The sequence below is a fragment of the Talpa europaea genome, assembly GCF_964194135.1.
Source record: "Talpa europaea genome assembly, chromosome: 6".
Lineage (NCBI taxonomy): Eukaryota > Metazoa > Chordata > Mammalia > Eulipotyphla > Talpidae > Talpa > Talpa europaea.
The window spans coordinates 79,695,620-79,716,688 of record NC_140072.1 but is presented as its reverse complement, the minus strand read 5'-3'; the positions used below and the strand labels follow the sequence as shown (position 1 = coordinate 79,716,688).

The following is a 21,069-nucleotide window of genomic DNA, read 5'->3' as shown; positions in this document are numbered from 1 at the left end:
TATATTATAATGTAGTTAATATCAAAGGTACTAAAGTTAAGCACATAATAGAAAGATTATTAAACTACAATTCTATTATAACACAGTGTTTAGTAATGTTTCATTTGCATTAGCCTAATTATTAAATTACGTATGCTTTTTAATTAGCAATCAATGACCAGAAAAAGGAAAGATTTTAGAGAGACAGTTGTAGCAGAATAAAGTTTATGGGCCTTGAGAAAGCGAGATAAGGTTCCAGGTGGTCAGCATTTCTTTTAATCATCTTTGTGGCAGCTTCTGGTGGTCGTTATCTCTTGGCAGGCATTCGGCTTCTCTGCATCTTAGGGAGTTTGCTGTTCTCCCCCTGCGCGCATGGTTCCTTGCCCACGCCGGACCTCAGGGACCATGGCAACAGCCATTAGCCCTGAGGGTCACTGCAGGGGGTGGTGCAGCAGATTTGCATCTCCCTGATTACAAGTGATGTTAAACATTTTTTCATATGCCTTTGGCCATTTGCATTTCCTCTTCAGAGAAGTTTCTTTTTAGCTCTTCTGCCCATTTTTTGACTGTATTATTTTCTTTGTTGTTGTTCAGTCTCATCAACTTTTTGCAGATTTTTGTGATCAGTCCTTTATCATTAATGTTGTGTTCAAAAATGTTCTCCCAGTCGGTGGGGTTTCTCTTTGTTTTTGTTATTGTCTCTTTTGCTGTGCAGAAGCTCTTTAAAAATAGGGAATGCTTCACGAATTTGCCTGTCATCCTTGCGCGGGGGCCATGCTAATCTTCTCTGTATCATTCCAATTTTAGTATATGTGCTGCCGAAGCGAGCACAGGGTGTCTTTTTGTTTTAATGATAGTTTCTTTCACTGTGAAGAAGCTTTTTAATTTGATGTAGTCCCATTTTCTATTTTTGCTTTCATTTCCCTTGTCACTGTAATCAATTACATCCTTAAAACCATTTCATGGAGTGTTTTGCCTATGTTTTCTTGTATGTATTTTATGGTTTCTACTGTTACACCTAAGTTCATTGATCCATTTTTATTAAATTTTTGGTTATGTGTGAAGTGTGTATGTATATTTTTTAAGGATTTGTTTATTTATGCATACAAGAACTGGGATATAGGCCAGAAGTATGGGGGTGAGAGGATTCACCAGAGACAGAGTGGGGAACCAAACAGGTGGATTGACTGAAATACACTGCTGAGGGGAGCAGCAGGTGAGACAGGAGAGGTCTGCTGTGCCATTTGGGTCACCTCCCTGGCCAGGGATCGAACTCATGCTGCAGTGGCTGTGGATAGCTTCATAATGCTGTGTTTTAACTCCTTGTGCCACCAGGGAGGCCCCAAGTGTGTATATATTTTTGCACTTGTCTGTACAATTTTCCCAACACCATTTTTTATTATTTTTGTAAAAAATATTTATATTTTTGTTTTTTATTTTTATTTTTTATTGTTTTCTTTTTATTTTTTACATCATTGTTCATTTTTTTTAAAGTATCTAATAGCATTTTTTTTAAAAAAAGATTTATTTATTTATACACGCACTGGGTACAGTCAGAAGTGTGGGAGGGTGAGAGGATTCCCCAGAGCCAGAGCGGGGAGCAGAGCAGGCGGAAGGACCGAAGTACACTGCTGAGGGGAGCAGCGGGCGGCAGGAGAGGTCTGCGCGCCATGTGGGACCCTCCTCCTGTGGCCGGGGAGCAGCTGGGGATTGAACCGAAGCTGCGGGCAGCTTCGCAACCCAGCGCTCAACCGCTGTGCCACCGGGGAGGCCCATCATCCTTGTTCATTTTTAAACAATATTTGCTTCTTCCCACCCCCTCAGGGGTAGTCCCCATAGAATTTCCTTCACAAATGCACCCGTGCACCATCACGACAGTCCGGTGTGCTCCTCCCTCCCTCCCTCTGATCCCTCTCCCGCCTCCTCCCCTGCAGGATGTCTCTGATTTATAATTGTCTGTTTTTGCTTTGTTGTGTTTTGTATTGTTATTATTTTTTTACACCAATGTCTTATTTGGTTCCCCTATATTCCTGCTATAAGAGAAGCCATCCGATATTTTTCTTTTTCCTTCTGACTAATTCACTGAGCATAGTTCCTTCTAGCTCCATCCTCGTTGCTGCAAATGGCATGAGTTTATCTTTTTTGATTGCTGAATAATATTTCATTGTGTATATGTATCTTCTTGATCCAGTCATCTATTTTTGGGCATTTGGGTTGTTTCCAGGTTTTACCTATTGTAAATAGTGCTGCAGTAAACATGGGGTACAGACCAACACCATTTTTAAAATAGATTTTCTTTTTCCATTGTTTGTTCTTCGGTCCTTTGCCATAAATTAACTGTCAGTGTAAAGGTGGGCTTATTTCTGTACTCAATTCTATTCCATTGATCTGTGTAACTGTTTTTTATTTTAATGTCATGTTACTGTTTTTACTATTGCTTTGTAGTATAATTTGAAGTCTGAGGGTATAATCCTTTGTCCTTTTTTTTCTCAAATTGCTTTGGAAATTTGTTTTTTTGTGATTACATACAAATTTTCAGTAATGTTTTCTGTTTCTTTGTAAAGCCGTTGGATATTGCTTTAAGTCGCTGTATTGCTTTGAGTAAGATTGCCATTTTAACCGTGTTAATTTTTCCAATTCATAGTCATGGAACAATTTTACATTTACTTGTTGTCTTTTTTTTTTTTTTTTAAACAGTGTCCTACAGTTTTTGTTGTATAGGTCTTTCATTCTCCTTTGTTAAATTTATTCCAAGGCTGTTAATTCTTTATGATGCAGTTATACATGGGATTATTTTTCTTGATTCTAGTTCTTTATCTGCATAAGGAGATGCAACAGACTTGTGTTTATTGATTTTGTAGCCTGCACTTTACTGATTTATGGTTTCTAATAGTTTACTTGCTATAGTGAGAATGAGCATCCTTGTGTTAGATCTTACAGGAAGAGCTTTCAAAGTTTCACCTATGAGTGTGGTATTTGCCATGGGTTTATTACATAATTGTCTTTATTTTGCTGAGGTACGTTTCTTGTATCCCCATTTTGTTGAGAGTTTTTATTATAAATGGGTATCAGACCTTATAAATGTTTTCTCTGCATCTGTTGAGATAATTCATGATTTTTATCTTCCTGTTACTCGTGTAGTGAATGACATTAATTGATTTGCATGCTGGCCCATTCCTGCATCCCTGGAATAAATCCCACTCACTAGGTCATGGTATATGATCCTTTTAACATATTGTTGAATTCTGTTTGCTGAGATTTTGTTGAGGTTTTTTGTATCTGTGTCCACCAGGAATGTTGGTTTGTAGTTTTCTTTCTTTTTTTTAAAGATTTACTTATTCATTTATGCAAGAACCAGGATACAGGCCAGATGAGCGGGAGGGTGAGAGGACCCACCAGAGACAGAGCGGGGAACAGAACAGGCAGACAGACGAAATACACCGCTGAGGGGAGCAGTGGGCAAGACAGGAGAGGACAGCCCTGCCATATGGGACCCCCACCAACCCTCCGGGATCTAACCAGCGCTGTAGAGGCTGTGGACAGCTCCACAACACTGCGCTCAATCACCTGTGCCTCCAGGGCCGGCCCAGTTTTCTTTTTTTGTGATATTCTTGTCTCCTTTTGGTATCAGGATTATGTTAGCCTTATTAAATGTATTCTCTTTTTCTGGTATTTTTAGATTATTTCCACTGCTTTATCTTACATTGAGCTGATTTTTTTTTCTTGGTCTCATTAGCCCATTGGTGAACTCCTCTGTTGAATTTTTAGTTTCAACTATTGCATTCTTTACTTCTATGATTGCTTTCTGTATCTTTTTCATATTTTAACTATTCTTGTTCTATTGCTAAATTTGTTTATCTGTTTTTACCCTAGTTTCAGTAGGTGTCATGAAGATTATTGCTTAAGTCTTATTCTGGTGATTTGGTTATTACTTTTACATCAGGGAACTTTCCCAAGGATTGTGGTGATCCATCTATTGAGTTGAATTCTTTTGCCTCCTTAGTCCATTTGAAGATCTGCAAATACTGATATGGATTAAGCTTAGGCTACCTTCCCTCTCAGCCCTGCTGTAATGGTCTTGGCTTTAGAATTTCAGGTCAAGGGTGTTAGTCTTGGAAGCTTTCTGTTGTTGTATTGGTTGAACCCTGTCATCACTCAAGAGCCTGCACTAGGTGGTGGTCAAGAACTCAGTGTACAAGGTTGTAGGTCAGACACATGGGGGAAGGGGTGTGAAATTTCTGCAGTAAATTGCCAAGGGAAAAGTTCCTCAGTCCTGCAGCTGCTTGAGCCACAGAATGTATCTACAGTCACCATCTAGTCAATTCCAGTGAAGGGATTGCACTGGTGGTATTCCACCAGGAGCTCCAAACCTCAGCTGACCCTTCAATTGCACCTTAGTTCTGACCTCAGCAGGTTTCACTTGAGTCTCTGACACAAGCAGGCTTGTTTGGAGACTGTGGGCTCCTTTGTTTGGAGACCGTAGGCAGGTACTGTAAGAAGTGGCAGATTGCATAGTAGTTAGGCTAACCAAAAGCCTGCCTAGCCCTCCCAGGGTAGGGAGTGGGGCCACCAAGCTAATCACCAGCAGTCCCAGATGCCATCAGCTCAGCACCCTCCCAGAAGTCAGTTTTCCTTCTGGCAGGTGGAACTTGCCCAGCATGGTGCAATACAAGCTCAGGAAAGTCCTGGGGATAGGGGTGGGGAAGGAAAGGGTGCTTTGGGGGACCTCCAGGTTAGGTGCCTGCAACTCCAAGTGTATCAGCTCCAAGTAGCAGGTCTGTAGTAGGCTAGAGGCTGAGAGAAAGTCCAAGAAGTCAGTGTGAGGGAGGGACAGGTGTCTTTTTGGACTTCTGACCTAGCTGCCAGCAGTCCAAGGTCTGTTACTCAACTCTTGCCCAGCTTTCACTGTTCTTTGCATTAGTTGGGGTTCAACAGTCTGGTTGGTTGAGGAACCCAGGGAAACCCAAGAAGAACGCAGGTCGGGGAAGAGTGAGTTCTTTTTCAAATGCCTAGCTAGCTGCCAGCTAAGTCAGGTCCATGCCTTTCCAGCTGCTAGTTTTCTTTATGGTAATAGAGCTTACCCCACTGTAGTGAGGTAGGATCTGAAGGGAAGTAGGGTGGGTTTTATAGTTGGTAGAGGCCGAGGCTTGGTAATCTGGGAATAAACTTCCCTGCTTTTCCTTGAAGTGGTGGAAGGAGGTTCCATCTGCCTTTCCAAGCAGTGGAAGTTTGCAGGGATTCAATATCTGATCACTACCTCCAATTTGGGGATGGTTTATAGGTCTTCCCCAGATCTGCAATAGATCTAGAGATATGTGCCCCCAAATCAGGACCCTCATCTGCTTGTTCCCTGCATGGTGGCAGCAGCGTTGCACCTGAACGCTACTGTATACGATTCCTTCCTCCCATGACTCTGCCAGTGCCATTGGGGGTAGGGCATTGAGTTGGGAGGTTGATCACCCACCTTCAAGAATTCAGGTATGTGGGTATCCAGTGTCCTGTAATAAGTTTATGTGAGAAGTAGGAGACATTAAGCTGTCTTCTGAGTATGCTTAGGGAGCTATTGTCCTGATCTAGAGTAAACTACCGTATTTACTGGGTGTGTCCCTCAATTTCGATTATTGTACAAGAGCTTACACATCTATGTGTGTATAATACATATATTTGTGTATATTACATATGTATTGCAAGCAATAAAATAGTTTTAAAACAATTTAAAACTTTAAACCCTCTGCCTTGCCCTTCTTTATTCTTTGAAACTATTCTCAAAAATGAACCACTTTTTGGGCCTCCCCGGTGGCACAGCGGGTTGAGCGCAGCACTGTGAAGCTGTCCGCAGCTTCTGCAGCGCAGGTTCGATTCCCAGCTGGCCAGGGAGATTTCCCACATGGCGTGGCAGACCTCTCCTGTCTCACTCGCTGCTCCCCTCAGCAGTGTACTTCAGTCCTTCTGCCTGTTCTGCTCCTTCCGCTGTCTCTGGTGAATCCTCTCACCCTCCCACGCCTCTGGCTTGTACCCCAGTGCTTGTATAAATAAATAAATCTTAAAAAATAAATAGACTGTGGGGCCTCCCCGGTGGCGCAGCGGTTGAGCGCTGGGTTGCGAAGCTGCCCGCAGCCTCTGCGGCGCCGGGTTCGATCCCCGGCTGCTCCCCGGCCACCGGAGGAGGGTCCCACATGGCGCGCAGACCCTCCCGCTGCTCCCCTCAGCAGTGTACTTCGGTCCTTCTGCCTGCTCTGCTCCCCGCTCTGGCTCTGGTGAATTCTCTCACCCTCCCGCGCTTCTGACTGTACCCAGTGCTTGTATGTATAAATAAATAAATAAAATCTTTTAAAAAAATAAAAATAAATAAATAGACTGTGTTTGCCTATATACAGAACAACTTTAAAAAAAAATGAACCACTTTTTAAAATTTTTAAATGGAGGTAACATCGGTTTACAACACTGCATGCCATATCAAAGGCATGAGATCACACCTTCTCAGATGCATGTCACCATACCACACCCACTCCCAGGAACCCTTTGCTCTCCACCATAGTTCATTGTGCACCCTCTGCCCTGCCCCCCATCTTGTAGCCTCAATTCCACAGTCAGGTGTCTGGGATTTGATATTGGTTTGGTTTTCTTTGACCCTTTGTTCTGTTTCTCTATATTCCACATATAAATGAAATCATCTGGTATCTGTTTTTCTCCTTATTTCGCTTAGCATTATCCTCTCTGTGTTGTTGTTAATGGCAAGAGTTTATCTTTTTTTTTTTTTTTAAAGCTAAGTGGTATTCTGTTTTGTATATATACATCACATTTTTCTAATATAATCCTCTTTTCTTGGGCACCTAGATTGTTTCCACAGCTGTGATAAGCGTAGGAGTACATATATCCCTTTGAATTAGAGTTTTTGCATTCTTCAGGTAGATACTTAGGAGTGAAATTGCTGGATCATATGGTACATCAGTGTTTAATATTTTGAGACATCTCCATCCTGTTTTCCATAGGGGATGGACTATTCCCCATCAACAGTGTATGATGGTGCCTGTTTCTACACATCTCAGTCAACACTTGTTGTTTCTGATCTTTTTGATATGTTCCATTCACAAGATGTGAGGTGGTATCACATTGTGGTTTTGATTTGGATTTTCATGATAAGAATGAAAGTGATGATGCACATTTTTTAATGTGCCTATTGTCTATCTGTATGTCTTCTTTGGAGAGCTGCTTATTAACCCGTGTCCATTTTTTTCATTGAATTATTTTGCTTTTTGTTGAGGGCAGGGTTCTTTATATACCTTGGATATCAGCCCTTTCTCAGATGTATGAGGTGCAAATATTTTCTCTTATTCTGAAAGGCGTCTTTTTGTTTTACTGATCGTTTTTTCACTGTGCGGAAGATTTTTGGTTTGATGGAACCCCATTTGTTTATATTTACTTTCGTTTTTCTCTTTTTTAAAAAGATTTATTTATGTGTGGAACTCATGCAGACCATAGGTGTGGGTGGGGGGGAGGGAGGGAGAGGATTCACCAGCGACAGATGGGAGCAGAACACACAGATTTACTGAAATACACTCTTAATGGGGCAGCAGGTGAGACAGGAGAGGTCTGTTGCGCCATATGTGGGTTAGCCCCCTGGCCAGGGATTGAACTAAGACTGCAGGGGTGATAGCACTGAGACTTAACCCCAAGGCCACCAAGGAGGCCCCTACTTTGGTTTCTCTTGCCTTTGGAGATGAATCCACAGAGCCATCACTAAAGCCAGTGTTGGGGAGTTTTTGCCTATGTTATCATCAATGTATTTTATGGTTTCGGATCTTAAATCCATGTCTTTAATCCACTTTGAGTTAGTTTTTGTGTAAGTAGTGGGATGGTGATCTAGTTTCATTCTTTTGCATCTGGTTGTACATTTTTCTCAACACCATTTGTTGAAGTGTTAGGAGTTGGCGCCTCAACTCCGTCCAGGGTTTCCAAAGACAACACGGAGCCAGAGATGCAAAAGCAAAAAGGCTTTATTGCTAGTTTAAGCTAGGGCCCAACTCTGCCTGGTATACTGACACAGCAGTTTCATTAGGTTGAGAGAGGGACCCCCTTCCAGAGCAACCAACTGTTTTTGTACTTTGCTGACAGGATGCGGGGACTTTTTACACCAGGGACCAAGTTTGGCCTGATTGGGTATTTTTTTTTTGGCACTAGTTAAGTTTTGTTTACCCTTGTCTTGTGGTTTTTACCCCAGTCTGGTGGTTTTGCCTTGAAATGAAACTAGGGCATAGCTGTGTCCTTTAAAATGCCTGTTTTTCTTAAAATGGCTGCTGTCTTGCTATGCCTAATTCTTTAATATCTTACAGAAGAAACTCTTCCTTTCTCCAGTGTATATTCTTGACTCCTTTTTTAATAAATAGTTGTCCATGCATGGTTGAGTTTATTTGTGGGCGCTTAGATCTAGTCTATTTGTGTGTCTGTTTTGATTAGATAGGGTTGTATTATAGTTTGATGTCTCAGAGTGTGATATTACCGCTTTTCCTCTTTTATGTCAGGATTGTTGTGGCTATTCAGGGTCTTTTGTGGTTCCATATGAGTTTCAGCAACGTGTTTACTCTGGTTTTTTTTTTTTTTAAATGCCATTGCAACTTTGAAAGGAATTGTATTGCATATGTATGTTGCTTTGGATAGGATGGCCATTTTAATAATACTAATTGAGAAGGAATCACTTTTAAGCTTTTCAGATGTTTCTTCTGCTATTTAATCTCATCTATTTAAATTAACATGTTAATACTGCTATTTCTGAATTTTCAATTTGGGTATTTTTTTTTTTTATAGAAGCACTTGTGGAATTAGTGAACCTTCCTCCATGTGGCTTCAAGCTACCAGGACACAGGCCCACTCCCCATCCTTAATCTTTTCTGCAGCTCTTTTACTGAAGAATTTGCCTTCATGATCACAGGCTGTTTTGGGAGTTTTCACTTCTCCAGAACTTTGTAGTAACGTAATTGCACCACATCACTGATAGGAGCTGCTCCAGTCTTCTTTTTGGCCACATTTACCCAAGTCTGCTCATTGACCAAGGTCGACAGTCTATCAAAGTTGACAATTGGGCATAAGTTCTGATTCCTCTTTAAGTGGTAACACCTCGGACCAACTTTCCAAATGTTAACCTGAGTGATATTTCTCAAAGCTGACTGTGGTATGTGTGTTACCATAGCCTCCTGAATGCTTCTGGTGTTTACCAGTGTGGCCGTGACAGTGGCTTAAGTGGCCCTGAAGTTTCTGGGTCATCCTCAGTCTGGATAGCACGTTGGTGACTCAGATGAGAGAGATCTTGTTTGACTTTTTATAATGTGGATAGAATTTTGCTCCCTTTTCACTACCCTCCCTTCCTGTATCATTTCAGTGTAGTGATATCACCATTTTGGTTAAATCAATATTTAGTGTTTACATTATTGGGACTCTGTAGTATTTATAGCTGAGCATTGCCCTTCTCGTAGGACTGTTTTCTGCCCCGGGACTCATTTACAGAAGTACATCCATCATTAATGTATGCCCAAATTGTTCTGGGGAGCTGTATTGCTTTATGGCACATCCGAATTTGTCCTGTCATCTTTGGAGGCCGCTGTCCCTTGCGCCAAAGACTGCCCACTATATGCCTGCTACACAGCTCTCAGTCTAAAATGTCATTTCACCATCACCTTTGAAAGTCCCTTTATCTTCATCTTTTCTGGATTCCCTATTTTTTTTTAATATTTTATATAATTCTTACATCATTTTTCAATTTTGCACAATGTATGCATTTTCATTTTGGTTATATTTCCCATACAGTTGCACACCCCCCCCCCCTTATTTTGACCCTAATCCTTCCTCACCCCGCCACCCCCCCCCGCCCCGTAGTGTGTCTCTGGTTTATAGTTGCTTGTTGCTTGTTGATTTTTACTTTATTATAGTTATTCATTTTCCTGGTCCCTTATTTAAGTTTTCTAGATTCCTGCTATGAGTGAGACCATCCGGTATTTTTCTTTTTCTTCCTGACTTATTTCACTGAACATGATCCATTCTAGCTCCATCCATGTTGCTGCAAACTGCATGTGTTTCTCTTTTTTGATTGCTGAGTAATATTCCATTGTGTATATGTACCACATCTTTTTTTTTTTTTTTTAAGATTTATTTTTATTTATACAAGCACTGGGTACAGTCAGAAGCATGGGAGGGTGAGAGAATTCACCAGAGCCAGAGTGGGGAGCAGAGCAGGCAGAAGGACTGAGGTACACCTTTGAGGGGGAGCAGCAGGCGGCAGGAGAGGTTTGCGTGCCATGTGGGACCCTCCCCTGGTGGCCGGGAGCAGCCGGGGATCGAACCGGCGCTGCAGAGGCTGCGGGCAGCTTCGCAACCCAGCGCTCAACCTCTGCGCCAACGGGGAGGCCCGTGTACCACATCTTCTTGATCCAGTCGTTTACTTTTGGGCATTTGGGTTGTTTCCATAGCTTAGCTATTGTAAATGTGCTGCTATAAACATAGGGGTGCAGGTGCCCTTTGGAATTAATGTTTCTGTGTCATTTGGGTAAATACCTAGGAGTGGTATTGCTGGATCATATGGAAGCTCTATCTTTAGTAGGTTGACGAATCTCCACACAGCTCTCCATAGTGGTTTGGATTCCCTATTTTTTTTTATCCTACACCTTCCTCCTTAGATTATGTCCTTATTTGTGTGAAACATGTACTCTACTAGTTTCCCAAGGAAGGGTATCTGACAGAATCTGTGAAACCCCATCTAAAATGTCTTTTTTTTCCCTTGCAATTGATCAATGGTTTGGACTTTAAAATTCCTTATTGGAAATAATATTTCCTGAGAATTTGGAAGGCATTGTACTTTTTAAATTTCATGATTGCTATTGCAAGTCTGGTGCCATTTTGACATTTGCTTTTTTGCATGACTTTTTTTCTTTGAAAGTGTTATGGGCCTTCTCTTTATTCCAAGTATTTTGAAATAATCATGGTTATGAACTCAGATATAGGTAATTTCTTATTTATCCTATTGGTCCTCAAGTCCAGAAGTTTCTTTGTTTCTAGAAAATTTCTTGTAATGTTGTATGGATAATTCCCCCTTTTACCTTCTCTGTTCTCGTTTTGGGATTTTTCTCAGAAGTATGCTCATTTTTGGACAGATCTTCCTAATTTCTTTATATTTTTTTCTCTATCTACTTCTGGGAAATTTATTCAGCTTTCTCTTAAAAACCCTTATGTCAAATTTCTGTGTTCCTGCTGTTGTGTATCCAAGTTCTCTTCTCTAAATGTTCCTTTCTGCAGCCTCTTGGTGTTGTTTCATGGATTCATTCCCGTCTCCTTGAGGCTGTGATAATGGTAGGTTATTTTGGAGACAAAGGCAGTCTGGTTGCAATATCTAGTACCCCAGTGATCATGGAGTTGATTGGACTGATCTGGCTGGCTAGGTGGGTGTCCCCTTCCTCCCCTCTTCCATGTGCCTCTGGAATAGAAACAGGTGTGATCTGCCAGGGATAAAGAAGTAGCTGTGCTCTTCTGCTAGAACCTCCAGATCTTACAGGTTTTTCTTTAAGTTCTGTTATGTTCTCTGCATTGTTTCTCTTTTTTCCTCCTAAATTTCTTGTTTCTCTAATTTTCAAGTTAGAGACTTTTTTTTTTTTAAAGATTTGTTTATTTATGCATATAGGAGCTGGGATATAGGCCAGAGATGGGGGGGGGTGAGAGGATTTACCAGAGACAGAGTGGGGAACAGAACAGGCAGACTGACCTAAGTACACTGCTGAGGGGAGCAGCGGGCGAGTCAGGAGATGTCTGCTGCGCCATGTGGGTTGATCCCTGCCTGGCCGGGGATCGAACTCATGCTGCATAGGCTGCGGATTGCTTCATAGTGCGGTGCTTAACCCCTTGCGCCACCAGGGAGGTCCAAGACTTATTTTAATGGCTGGCTATTCACCAGGTAAGAGCCAGGCACTAATAAATATATTTGGAAATCTGTGATCATGGTTGGGACTCATTAAATGTCTTGGGCTTCACTTTAGGGAGAGAGTAACTGTTTTGTTAGGGATGTTCCCATTGTCAGTATATGAATTTCTGTAGAGTGGATTCCTCCAGTGTGCTGACGTAGGATTTTTTTTTTTTTTCAGATCATATAGCATCTGAGTAGAAAGCATCTGAACTATAGTCCTCACTGCTATTTTAAGACCTCTTTAGATAGTTTTCTCTGTGAAGGAAGAGCCTGCTGACTTCCAATCTCTGAAGGCTAAACTGAGTTTCCTTGAAGATCACAAATTCATGGCATGCTTCCTTACCTCCCACTGTGATCTTTTTTCTGCAATCCCTTGCATCAGCTTCTTGCCTGGTATTGTTTCACTGTCACATCCTTACGTAATTTTTCTCACCTCTTAATCCTCAAGTCATCCTGACATTTCATCTTGTCCGTTAGAAACTGTGTGGCAAGAACAGGCTAGGGTAGTGGATGCTGTGTGTAGTTCCATTGGATTGCTTTAAGGCTTCCCCAGGAACTGGGACTAAGAACCATTTAAAGAAGAAGTTCACTTTTCCTAGGCTTCAGCAAGTAAAAGGGGAAGAAAGATGTATATATACAGTTTTACAAATAGTAAATGTTAACGTCATATTAACAAGAAAGTGATTGCCAAGGGCAAATCCAAGAGGACCCATAGCTGAGAATGGGCAGCTGCCGTACTCCCAGCATCTTGGGAATGCATGTCTTATCCTGAGGATTGTCTGGGTGACCCAGCATAGCCTTTTCTCCCATGCACCACACAGAGCCACATCTAATATTTTGAGTATCACTCCTCCAGGATTCTGGTGGGCTTTTTCTAGAGAAAACTTGTGAGAACATCACTAGTGGGATAGACTATCGCCTCTGTACTTCTGTTCATCTCATGCACTCATACATACCTATCACCTCCTTTCTCTAGGATCTCTTCTGGATCTCGTTTACATTAGGCTAGCACCTGGCTCAGGTGGCTTACATGATTGGGTGACCCAGATTTCCATCCTTGAGGGGTGTGAGTCCCTGGCTATGCTGTGCTCTGCCCATCACTGATGTATCTCTTTACTCTCTAGTGAGCAAGTGTGCGTAAAAGATGATCAGATGTCAGCCTCTATGCCAAACATACCCCAAGCTGCCCCCATTATATAACAGTGGTCCTGCCTCTTCATGCTGATTGGGTCATTGGGGTCAGTTGCTCTGCCAGGAGGTTGACTACTCTCTTTTCCTGTTGGTCCTCTAAATAGAGGCAGCAATAACCTAAAGTTCAGTGTGATTCTTGTTCCTTAGGGAACCAGGACTTCTATACCTACAAGACCTACACTTGCAAGAACAGGAAGCACAGATGCCCCAACTGTAGCTGGCTTGCTGTCCGGTGCCTCGTTGCTCTCTTTAAGGCTTGTTTGGTCAGTGCTGCATTGAGGTTTCTGCCTTGGTCTGGTACTGGCATTTTGAGCAGTTGGCAACAGTAGCAGCTAGGTCAACCTTGATGAGCACAAGCCCAGTCTTAAGCCATCCCTTTTTTTTTTAGTTGTGAATGAGAATGAGCATCTGTTCATGTGGTTTAGAGCAATATGCAGTTCCTTCGTGAATTATCAATTCATATTTCTATAGGATTCTTGCTCTTTTATAGTTTAGAAATTCTTTCTATACTAGAGATAAATTCAGCAATTTGCAAGGATTTTTTCCCCCAGTATTTAATTTTTTTCTTTGCTCACGGCATTTTCGTTTTCCATGTAAACTTTTTTTTTTAATGTGACTAGATTTATCACACTCTTAAAAATATCATTCCTGAATTTTGAGTCATAGTCTGTTATTCTCAGGTTAAAGAGGAATTCATTAGTGTTTTCCTTCTAGTCCTCACACAGTTGTTTTTTTTTTTTTATGTTGAAATTTCTGATTCATTGGGATATTTTCATGGTGTGTGGTTGTAGGAATAAGTCTAATCTTTCATTGTGATTACCTGCTTATATCACCCTAACTTGTAAAAAGTTAATTTTCCCCTATCTGATATGGCTTTTAGTTCCATATGCAATTGGTCTATTTCTAAACGTTTGAATTCCATGCCATTGGTTGGTCATTCTGCTTATCTCCTAATATTAATCTTGAGAAACTTTCTGTAGGTTTTAGTAACTGTTTGAGTTGGCTATCTTCTTGCTGCTTTTCTTTTTTCAGGGTTTTATTTTTAATTTTGCTTATTCTTCCCAGTGGACTTTCTAATTAATTTTTCAGCTCTGGAAAGTAACTCAAAGCATTTTATTTCCATTATTTTACATTTATAAATTTACTTAGGAAAAACAAGCATATTTATGATACTGAGCATTTCTACCTAATAACAAGGTATATATTTCTATCTGTTCAAGATTATTTTTCTGCCTTTCAGGAGTTACTACATTTCTCTTTGGACATTTTTATCTTCTGATATAACTTTAACATAATACTGTGAACCTTTTTATCTTTTTATACTTTTAGTCTTGAGCCTCATCCTCTGTTTGATAAAATGTTCCATTTATGTTTTCTGTCATAATTTCTGTAATAGGGAAAACTGAGACACACATCAGAGGTTCTTTAGATCTACTTTGTACACCCCTTGGTTGTAGTCATTCTAGAGCAGGTCATTAGAGACATGCGTAAATATGAGTACCTTTCCCTGTTTGCTTGGAGATGAATGTCAGAACCAGCAGCCAGACAGTAACACTTGAATTTCTGCTGTTGCTCATGGATATCATTGTTGCCAGGTCTAGATCATCCTTAGTAACCTAGGAAGTTTTATTACTGTGGGACAGACATGAGAAGTGTGTATAACTTAGGAATATCTGCCCTTAATAAAAATGCATGAAATCATACTTCCAGAGAAGACACAAAACAGAAAAGTTATCTTTATTCCCAATTCTCAAAAGATAATATCATTAAAAATATTTTAAAAAATCAGCCAGATTTTTTATGCTAATAGTCTTCTTGAAAGAAACTGTAATTTTTGTACACATTGGGTTGTCAGAAAAGTCATGATGATGCATTTTTGCTTGAAAAACATGGGGAAAAAAATGTCATGACTTTTCCGACAACCCAATAGAACGTACAATGGTATAACCTCTTTCCTCTGAACTTCACAAGCTTATGACACACAACCCAAGGGTTCCCTGAAACTTGGTATTTAGTGAAGTGATGGTAAAGATTAGTGTCAAGCTTTCCTGTGTCTTCTGACTTTTTCTGGATAACTTACATGGAAACTATTAAGATGAATCAGTGTTTAGAAGGTTTATTTTTCTATATATAAACTTAGACTTCTGAGCATAAAGCTGATCTTTCTGCATTAAAACCAAATCCTTTTTTTAAATGATTTTGCATCTGTCTACTTTTTTCTTATGCATTCCTTTCTTCTCCTCCATCAGAGGTAACTTTATAGGGAGGGGGGGCAATATAAAAGAAATTAAGGTGGAGAATTATTGTAGTTGCACAAAATTTGGGGAAGAAAATACAGGGGTAACCATTTCTTCTTGGAGCTGATTTGTTGTGTGTGACCCCATCTGTAGATGGAGTTGTTTATGCGTGGGGCCACAATGGATATAGCCAACTTGGGAATGGGACGACCAACCAAGGCACTGTTCCCGTTCAAGTCTGCACCAATCTCTTGATCAAGCAAGTGGTTGAAGTGGCTTGTGGCTCACATCATTCAATGGCCCTGGCATCTGATGGAGAGGTAAGCTCACTGTTTCTACTCTTTCCTTTTAAACTGTGGTAACATACACATTATATAAAATTTACATCTTAACTATTTATAAGCATACAGCTCAGTGATGTTAAGTACATTCACTTTGTTGTGCCATCACCACCACCACTATCTACCCATAGAACGCCTCTTATTTTACAAAACTGAAAATGTGTACCCCTTTAACAAGAAGTCACCGTTTCTTGCTTCCCCAGCCCTCAGCAACCACCATTTTACTTTTTGTCCCTATGAATTTGACCATTCTGGTCTGCCGTTTGAGTGGAATCATACAGTATCTATCTTCCTGTGACAGGATTTTCACTGTCTTCAGGGTTCACCCATGTTGTAGCATGTGTCAGAATTTCCTTACTTTTTAAGGCGGAATAATAATACTCCGTTTTATGAACATACCACATTTTGCTTATCCATTTATCTTCCATTAGATATTTAGCTTGTTTATACTTTTTGGCTCTTGTGAAAATGCCTTGCTTTAAAAAATAAAATGACTATATTCGAACTTGTAAGAGTATGACAGTTTTCTTTCCTTTATTAAATTTATAATCCCCTTCCTTAAGGTCTGTTTTGTTTTTCAGTAAATGTAATTATGTCATGGAAAATAACTTTACCAACATTCTAGTAGGTGCTGTTCCATTTGTTCATACCCAGGTTCATTGCTGAGCTCAAACATTGCCATCCGGGCCTCCCTGGTGGCGCGGGTGGTTGAGCACAGTTCTGTGAAGCTGCCCGCAGCCTCTGCAGTGCGGGTTTGATCCCAGCCAGCTGCGGAGATAACCCACATGGCAAGACAGACGTCTCCTGTCTCCCCTCAGCAGTGTATTTCAGTCAGTCTGCCTGTTCTGCTCCCTACTCTCTCTCTGGTGAATCCTCTCACCCTCCTGCACATCTGGCCTATACCCCGGTTCTTGTATGCATGAATAAAAAAATCTTTAAAAAAATCAAGCCAAAACGAAACATTGCCATCCTATTGATTTTACCTTCTTTATCTCCTGTATCATTTTTTCCTTCTTTGTCTCCATAACCTTCGGTCAGCTTTGTCACCTGCTGGGCTCTTGCCATATTTATTCCATAGCTTTTTCATTGCCCTACCTCTTCAATCTTACTTTTCTGTACTCCCGTGATTTCTAAAACACAGATTCAGTCATATCGTTTCCTGTTTAAAGCCCTTCAGTGGTGTTACAGTGATTTCAGTAAATAGGACAGGTTATGAATAAAGTGGCCAGAAAACTTAGTTGTATGGCTGTGATGTGCTGGAATAGGCCTTGTCTATTGGCCTTATGCCCTGGAATCCAAATTTCCTAGTTTTTTTCCTTGGCTAGTGGAATCACAACTTCCATTTTAAAAATAAAAGGCAGGTGCATTGCAGGGAAACTTGGGATATTTGGGAAGAAGAACAGAAAAATGATTGGATAGAACTCACTAGTTTGTACAGCAGGTATTCCTGGTTTAGTTTAACGTTAAGCATATGCTACTTTGGATAATTGTGTAAATATTTGCATTATTATAGGTGCTATTCCCGTGAGCCCACTTTTAGGAAGTGTTGCAGGTTGTTTCCTGTGTAGCTGTGAAGTGAACCTGTAGCACGTATTATTTTAAGACATTGCAGTGGGTTTTACTGTTGTTGCCCTGGGCAGCATCAGACATGTGAATTTAGACAAAAAGTAGTGACAAAAGAAAGAACTGTGGAGTGACAACTCAGGCTATGTGAGCACCGCTTCTTGCAGGCAAGTGAAAGAGGGGTCCTCAGAAATAATCGCAGTGTTGGAGGAAGTTATTTACTGCCAACATCCCCCTCTCCCCTAATTCTTCTTTCTGGTCACACTCCTTTTTGATAGGCTCAGTTGATAATTCCCTTGAGGTGATTTTTGGTTTGTTTTTCTTCACTGTTACTAGATTTTAGCTAGCTTGGACATCTGTTTGTGCCTCTATCCCTTAGATACTTGGTTTTCAGGTCAGAGAGATATCACAGGCCAGAAGTAAGTGAGATGCAGTTGAGGAGAAACTGCTTGAAGCTGACAAATGAGAGCTCAGAGAAAATATTGCCAAGAATAGCCTTAGCAACCTGGTGTCGCTTCTGTAGGGATGAGCATTTCTTTAGTACTTGTGAGCGCTACTGCGTCATGATGTGGAGCTACAGTTGGCAATTATAATGATGGTCCTGAGTCATCAGAAAAGGTTATGTAATATCTGATATTGGTGATTAGTGAGAAAAGAAAACACCTTGCATAGCTTCAGAAGATTTCCATGAGATAAAAAAGAGTATTTGTGCCTAAAGAGTTAAACAGGTTTTTCACATCACCGATACCTGTATGGCATATAATTCATTTCCTGTTGATGCCAGATTAAATATATACATACACTCAAATATATATGTGTGTGTATATATAGATGTATTTATATATGTATATCTGCCATAATTATAGAGGCAGTATTGCGTAGTGGCTAGGAGCACAGCTACACTGCTTGGGTCCAGATTCCACTCCTACTACTTAGTAGCTGTGGATCCTCAAACAAGTTACTTAACCTGTGTGTGTTTCCATTTCTATATATGAAGCGGGAATGATTTTTTTTTTTTAAAGATATATTTATTTGTGCATATGAGAACGGGGGTTTAGACCAGAGGTGCAGGGGGTGAGTGGATTCACCAGAGACAGCGGGGAGCAGAACAGGCAGATCTACTGAAATACACTGCTGAGGGGAGCAGCAGGCGAGTCAGGAGAGGTCTGCTGTGCCACATGGGTAGCTCCCTGAGTGGGGATCAAACGCATGCTGCAGTGGCTGCCTATAGCTTGATAGTGCTGTTTCTTTAACTCCTGCGCCACCAGGGAGGCCCTGCAGTGGGAATGTTTAGTAACAATATCTTGCTAGTGTTACGTTACAGGATTACTATGGGGATTAAGTAGGTTAATACATATAAAGTATGTAGAGCCATTTAGCAATTTTAAATGCTCATTAGATGAGTTTATTTTTCTTTTATGATTATTTTGTGTGCTATAGGTAGCATTTTCACTGCTATTGTTCTTTTTCTTTTCCCCTTCTCTTGTGTAGGTATTTGCTTGGGGATATAACAACTGTGGCCAGGTGGGATCAGGATCTACAGCAAATCAACCAACTCCTCGAAAAGTTACAAACTGTTTACATATTAAGAGGGTAGTTGGCATTGCTTGTGGTCAGACGTCGTCCATGGCTGTTCTGGACAATGGTGAGGTGAGCTGTCTCTGTGTTCTCCTTTCTCCTTCCCTTCCACTTTCAATGAAATGTAATTTTCTTCATGAGGTATGCATGGAAGAATGGGTGCTTTGTTTTGATAGTTCCCTGCTTACTGACAGAGCAGTCAGCAGAGGGTATTTGTTCATCAGAATCAGTTTTTAAATTCCAATATTTATCTGTAAGTAAAGATTCTGATGCATTTAAATTTCTTTTTGGGGGGAGGGCAATATTCAAATAGTCTAATGCTTCTAGATTTATATGTGATTTAATTAATGGACTAAAGCATTTGATGCTACCTTTCTCTTCCAAAGAAAATAAATCAACTGAGTGCCCTGACTTAGCTGATGATGTTTATAAGCCGACCTGACTCTAATGGGCATGAAGTTTTTTTACCTCTATATTTCTGGAATGTTTGCTCACAGGAGAGGAAACAGCTTGTCAATGCATAAGTTTTTGTCCTGCTCACTAGCTACTTAAAAAAACAACAACCCATCTTTCAGTTACCCTCTACTGAGGTCACTTTAGAGCTCATGCTAATTTCTATGAAATTATTCGGATTGCAACTTCTATTTAAGTGGATCTGTTCCAACCTTTGCATATCTTAGTGCATAAAAGTTAATTACACAAAGATGCTTCTTTGAACACAGAGACCTAGTGCCTTGCATTGCGGTGCTAGAGCCTGTTAGAGTTTACTGAATGCTTGCCAGGTTAACTTTCTGAATCAGTTCTGATATAATCCTGAATGAGTTCAGAATTTCTTGGGATAATCATCTAATACCCTCTATTCCAGTATTCTTCAATTCTCCATTATTTTTTTTAAAATAAATTTTATTTTTATATTCCCCATACAGTTGCAATCCCCTTATTTTGACCCTAATCCCTCCCCTCCCCGCCCCCCACCACCCATAGAGTGTCTCTGGTTCATAGTTGTTTGTTGATTTTGATTTTCACTTTCTTATAGTTATTCATTTTCCTGGTCCCTTATTTAAGTTTTCTAGATTCCTGCTATGAGTGAGACTATCCGGTATTTTTCTTTTTCTTTCTGGCTTATTTCGCTGAGCATGATCCCTTCCAGCACTATCCATGTTGCTGCAAATTGCATATGTTTATCTTTTTTGAATGCTGAGCAATATTCCATGGTGTATATGTACCACATCTTCTTGGGCATTTGGGTTGTTTCCAAAGCTTAGCTATTGTAAACAGTGCTGCTATAAACATAGGGGTACAGGTGCTCTTTGGAATTGATGTTTCTGTGTCCTTTGGGTAAATACCTAGGAGTGGAATTGCTGGATCATATGGAAGCTCTATGTTTAGTAGGTCCAGGAATCTCCACACAGCTCTCCACAGTGGTTGGACCAGTTTGCACTCCCACCAACAGTGCAGGAGAGTTCCTTTTTCTCCACATCCTCGCCAACATTTGTTGTTGCTAGTTTTTTTAATATGTGCCATTCTCACTGGTGTGAGATGGTATCTCATGGTAGTTTTGATTTGCATTTCCCTGATTACAAGTGATGTTGAACATTTTTTCATATGCCTGTTGGCCATTTGCATTTCCTCTTCAGAGAAGTTTCTTTTTAGCTCTTCTGCCCATTTTTTGACTGGATTATTTTCTTTGTTGTTGTTGAGTCTCATCAGCTCTTTGCAGATTTTTGTGATCAGTCCTTTATCATTAGTGTTGTGTGCAGAAATGTTCTCCCAGTTGGTGGGGTTTCTCTTTGTTTTTGTTATTGTCTCTTTTGCTGTGCAGAAGCTCTTTAATTTGATGTAGTCCCAGCTGTTTATCTTTGCCTTCACTATCACTGCTTTGGGTGATGTGTCTGTAAAGATGTCTTTGATGTGCATATCGCGTAGTGTTTTGCCTATATTTCCTTCTATGTATTTTATGGTTTCTGGTCTTAGGTCTAGTTCTTTAATCCATTTTGAGTTGATTTTTGTGTATGGTGTGAGGTAGTGGTCAAGCTTCATTCTTTTGCATGTAGCGACCCAGTTTTCCCAACACCAAATATTGAACAAACTTTCTTTGCTCCAATGCATAGTCTTTGCTCCTTTGTCAAAGATTAGTTGACCATAAATCTGTGGGTTTATTCCCGGATTTTCTATTCGATTCCATTGGTCTGTGTGTCTGTTCTTGTTCCAATACCATGCAGTTTTGATGATTATG

The 21,069-nt window shown here is 40.5% G+C and overlaps 1 protein-coding gene across 1 annotated transcript in view; it reads left to right on the top strand.

Moving 5' to 3' along the window:
* RCBTB1 (RCC1 and BTB domain containing protein 1) overlaps positions 1–21,069 on the top strand; it is a gene marked incomplete at both ends in the record, with an annotated part of 52,457 nt that overhangs the window by 14,004 nt on the left and 17,384 nt on the right. Inside the window, 2 exons of the mRNA XM_084234347.1 lie at positions 15,505–15,671; positions 18,747–18,905. Coding sequence (XP_084090473.1) covers positions 15,505–15,671; positions 18,747–18,905 — 326 coding nt within the window. The remainder of the gene's footprint in view (positions 1–15,504; positions 15,672–18,746; positions 18,906–21,069) is intronic.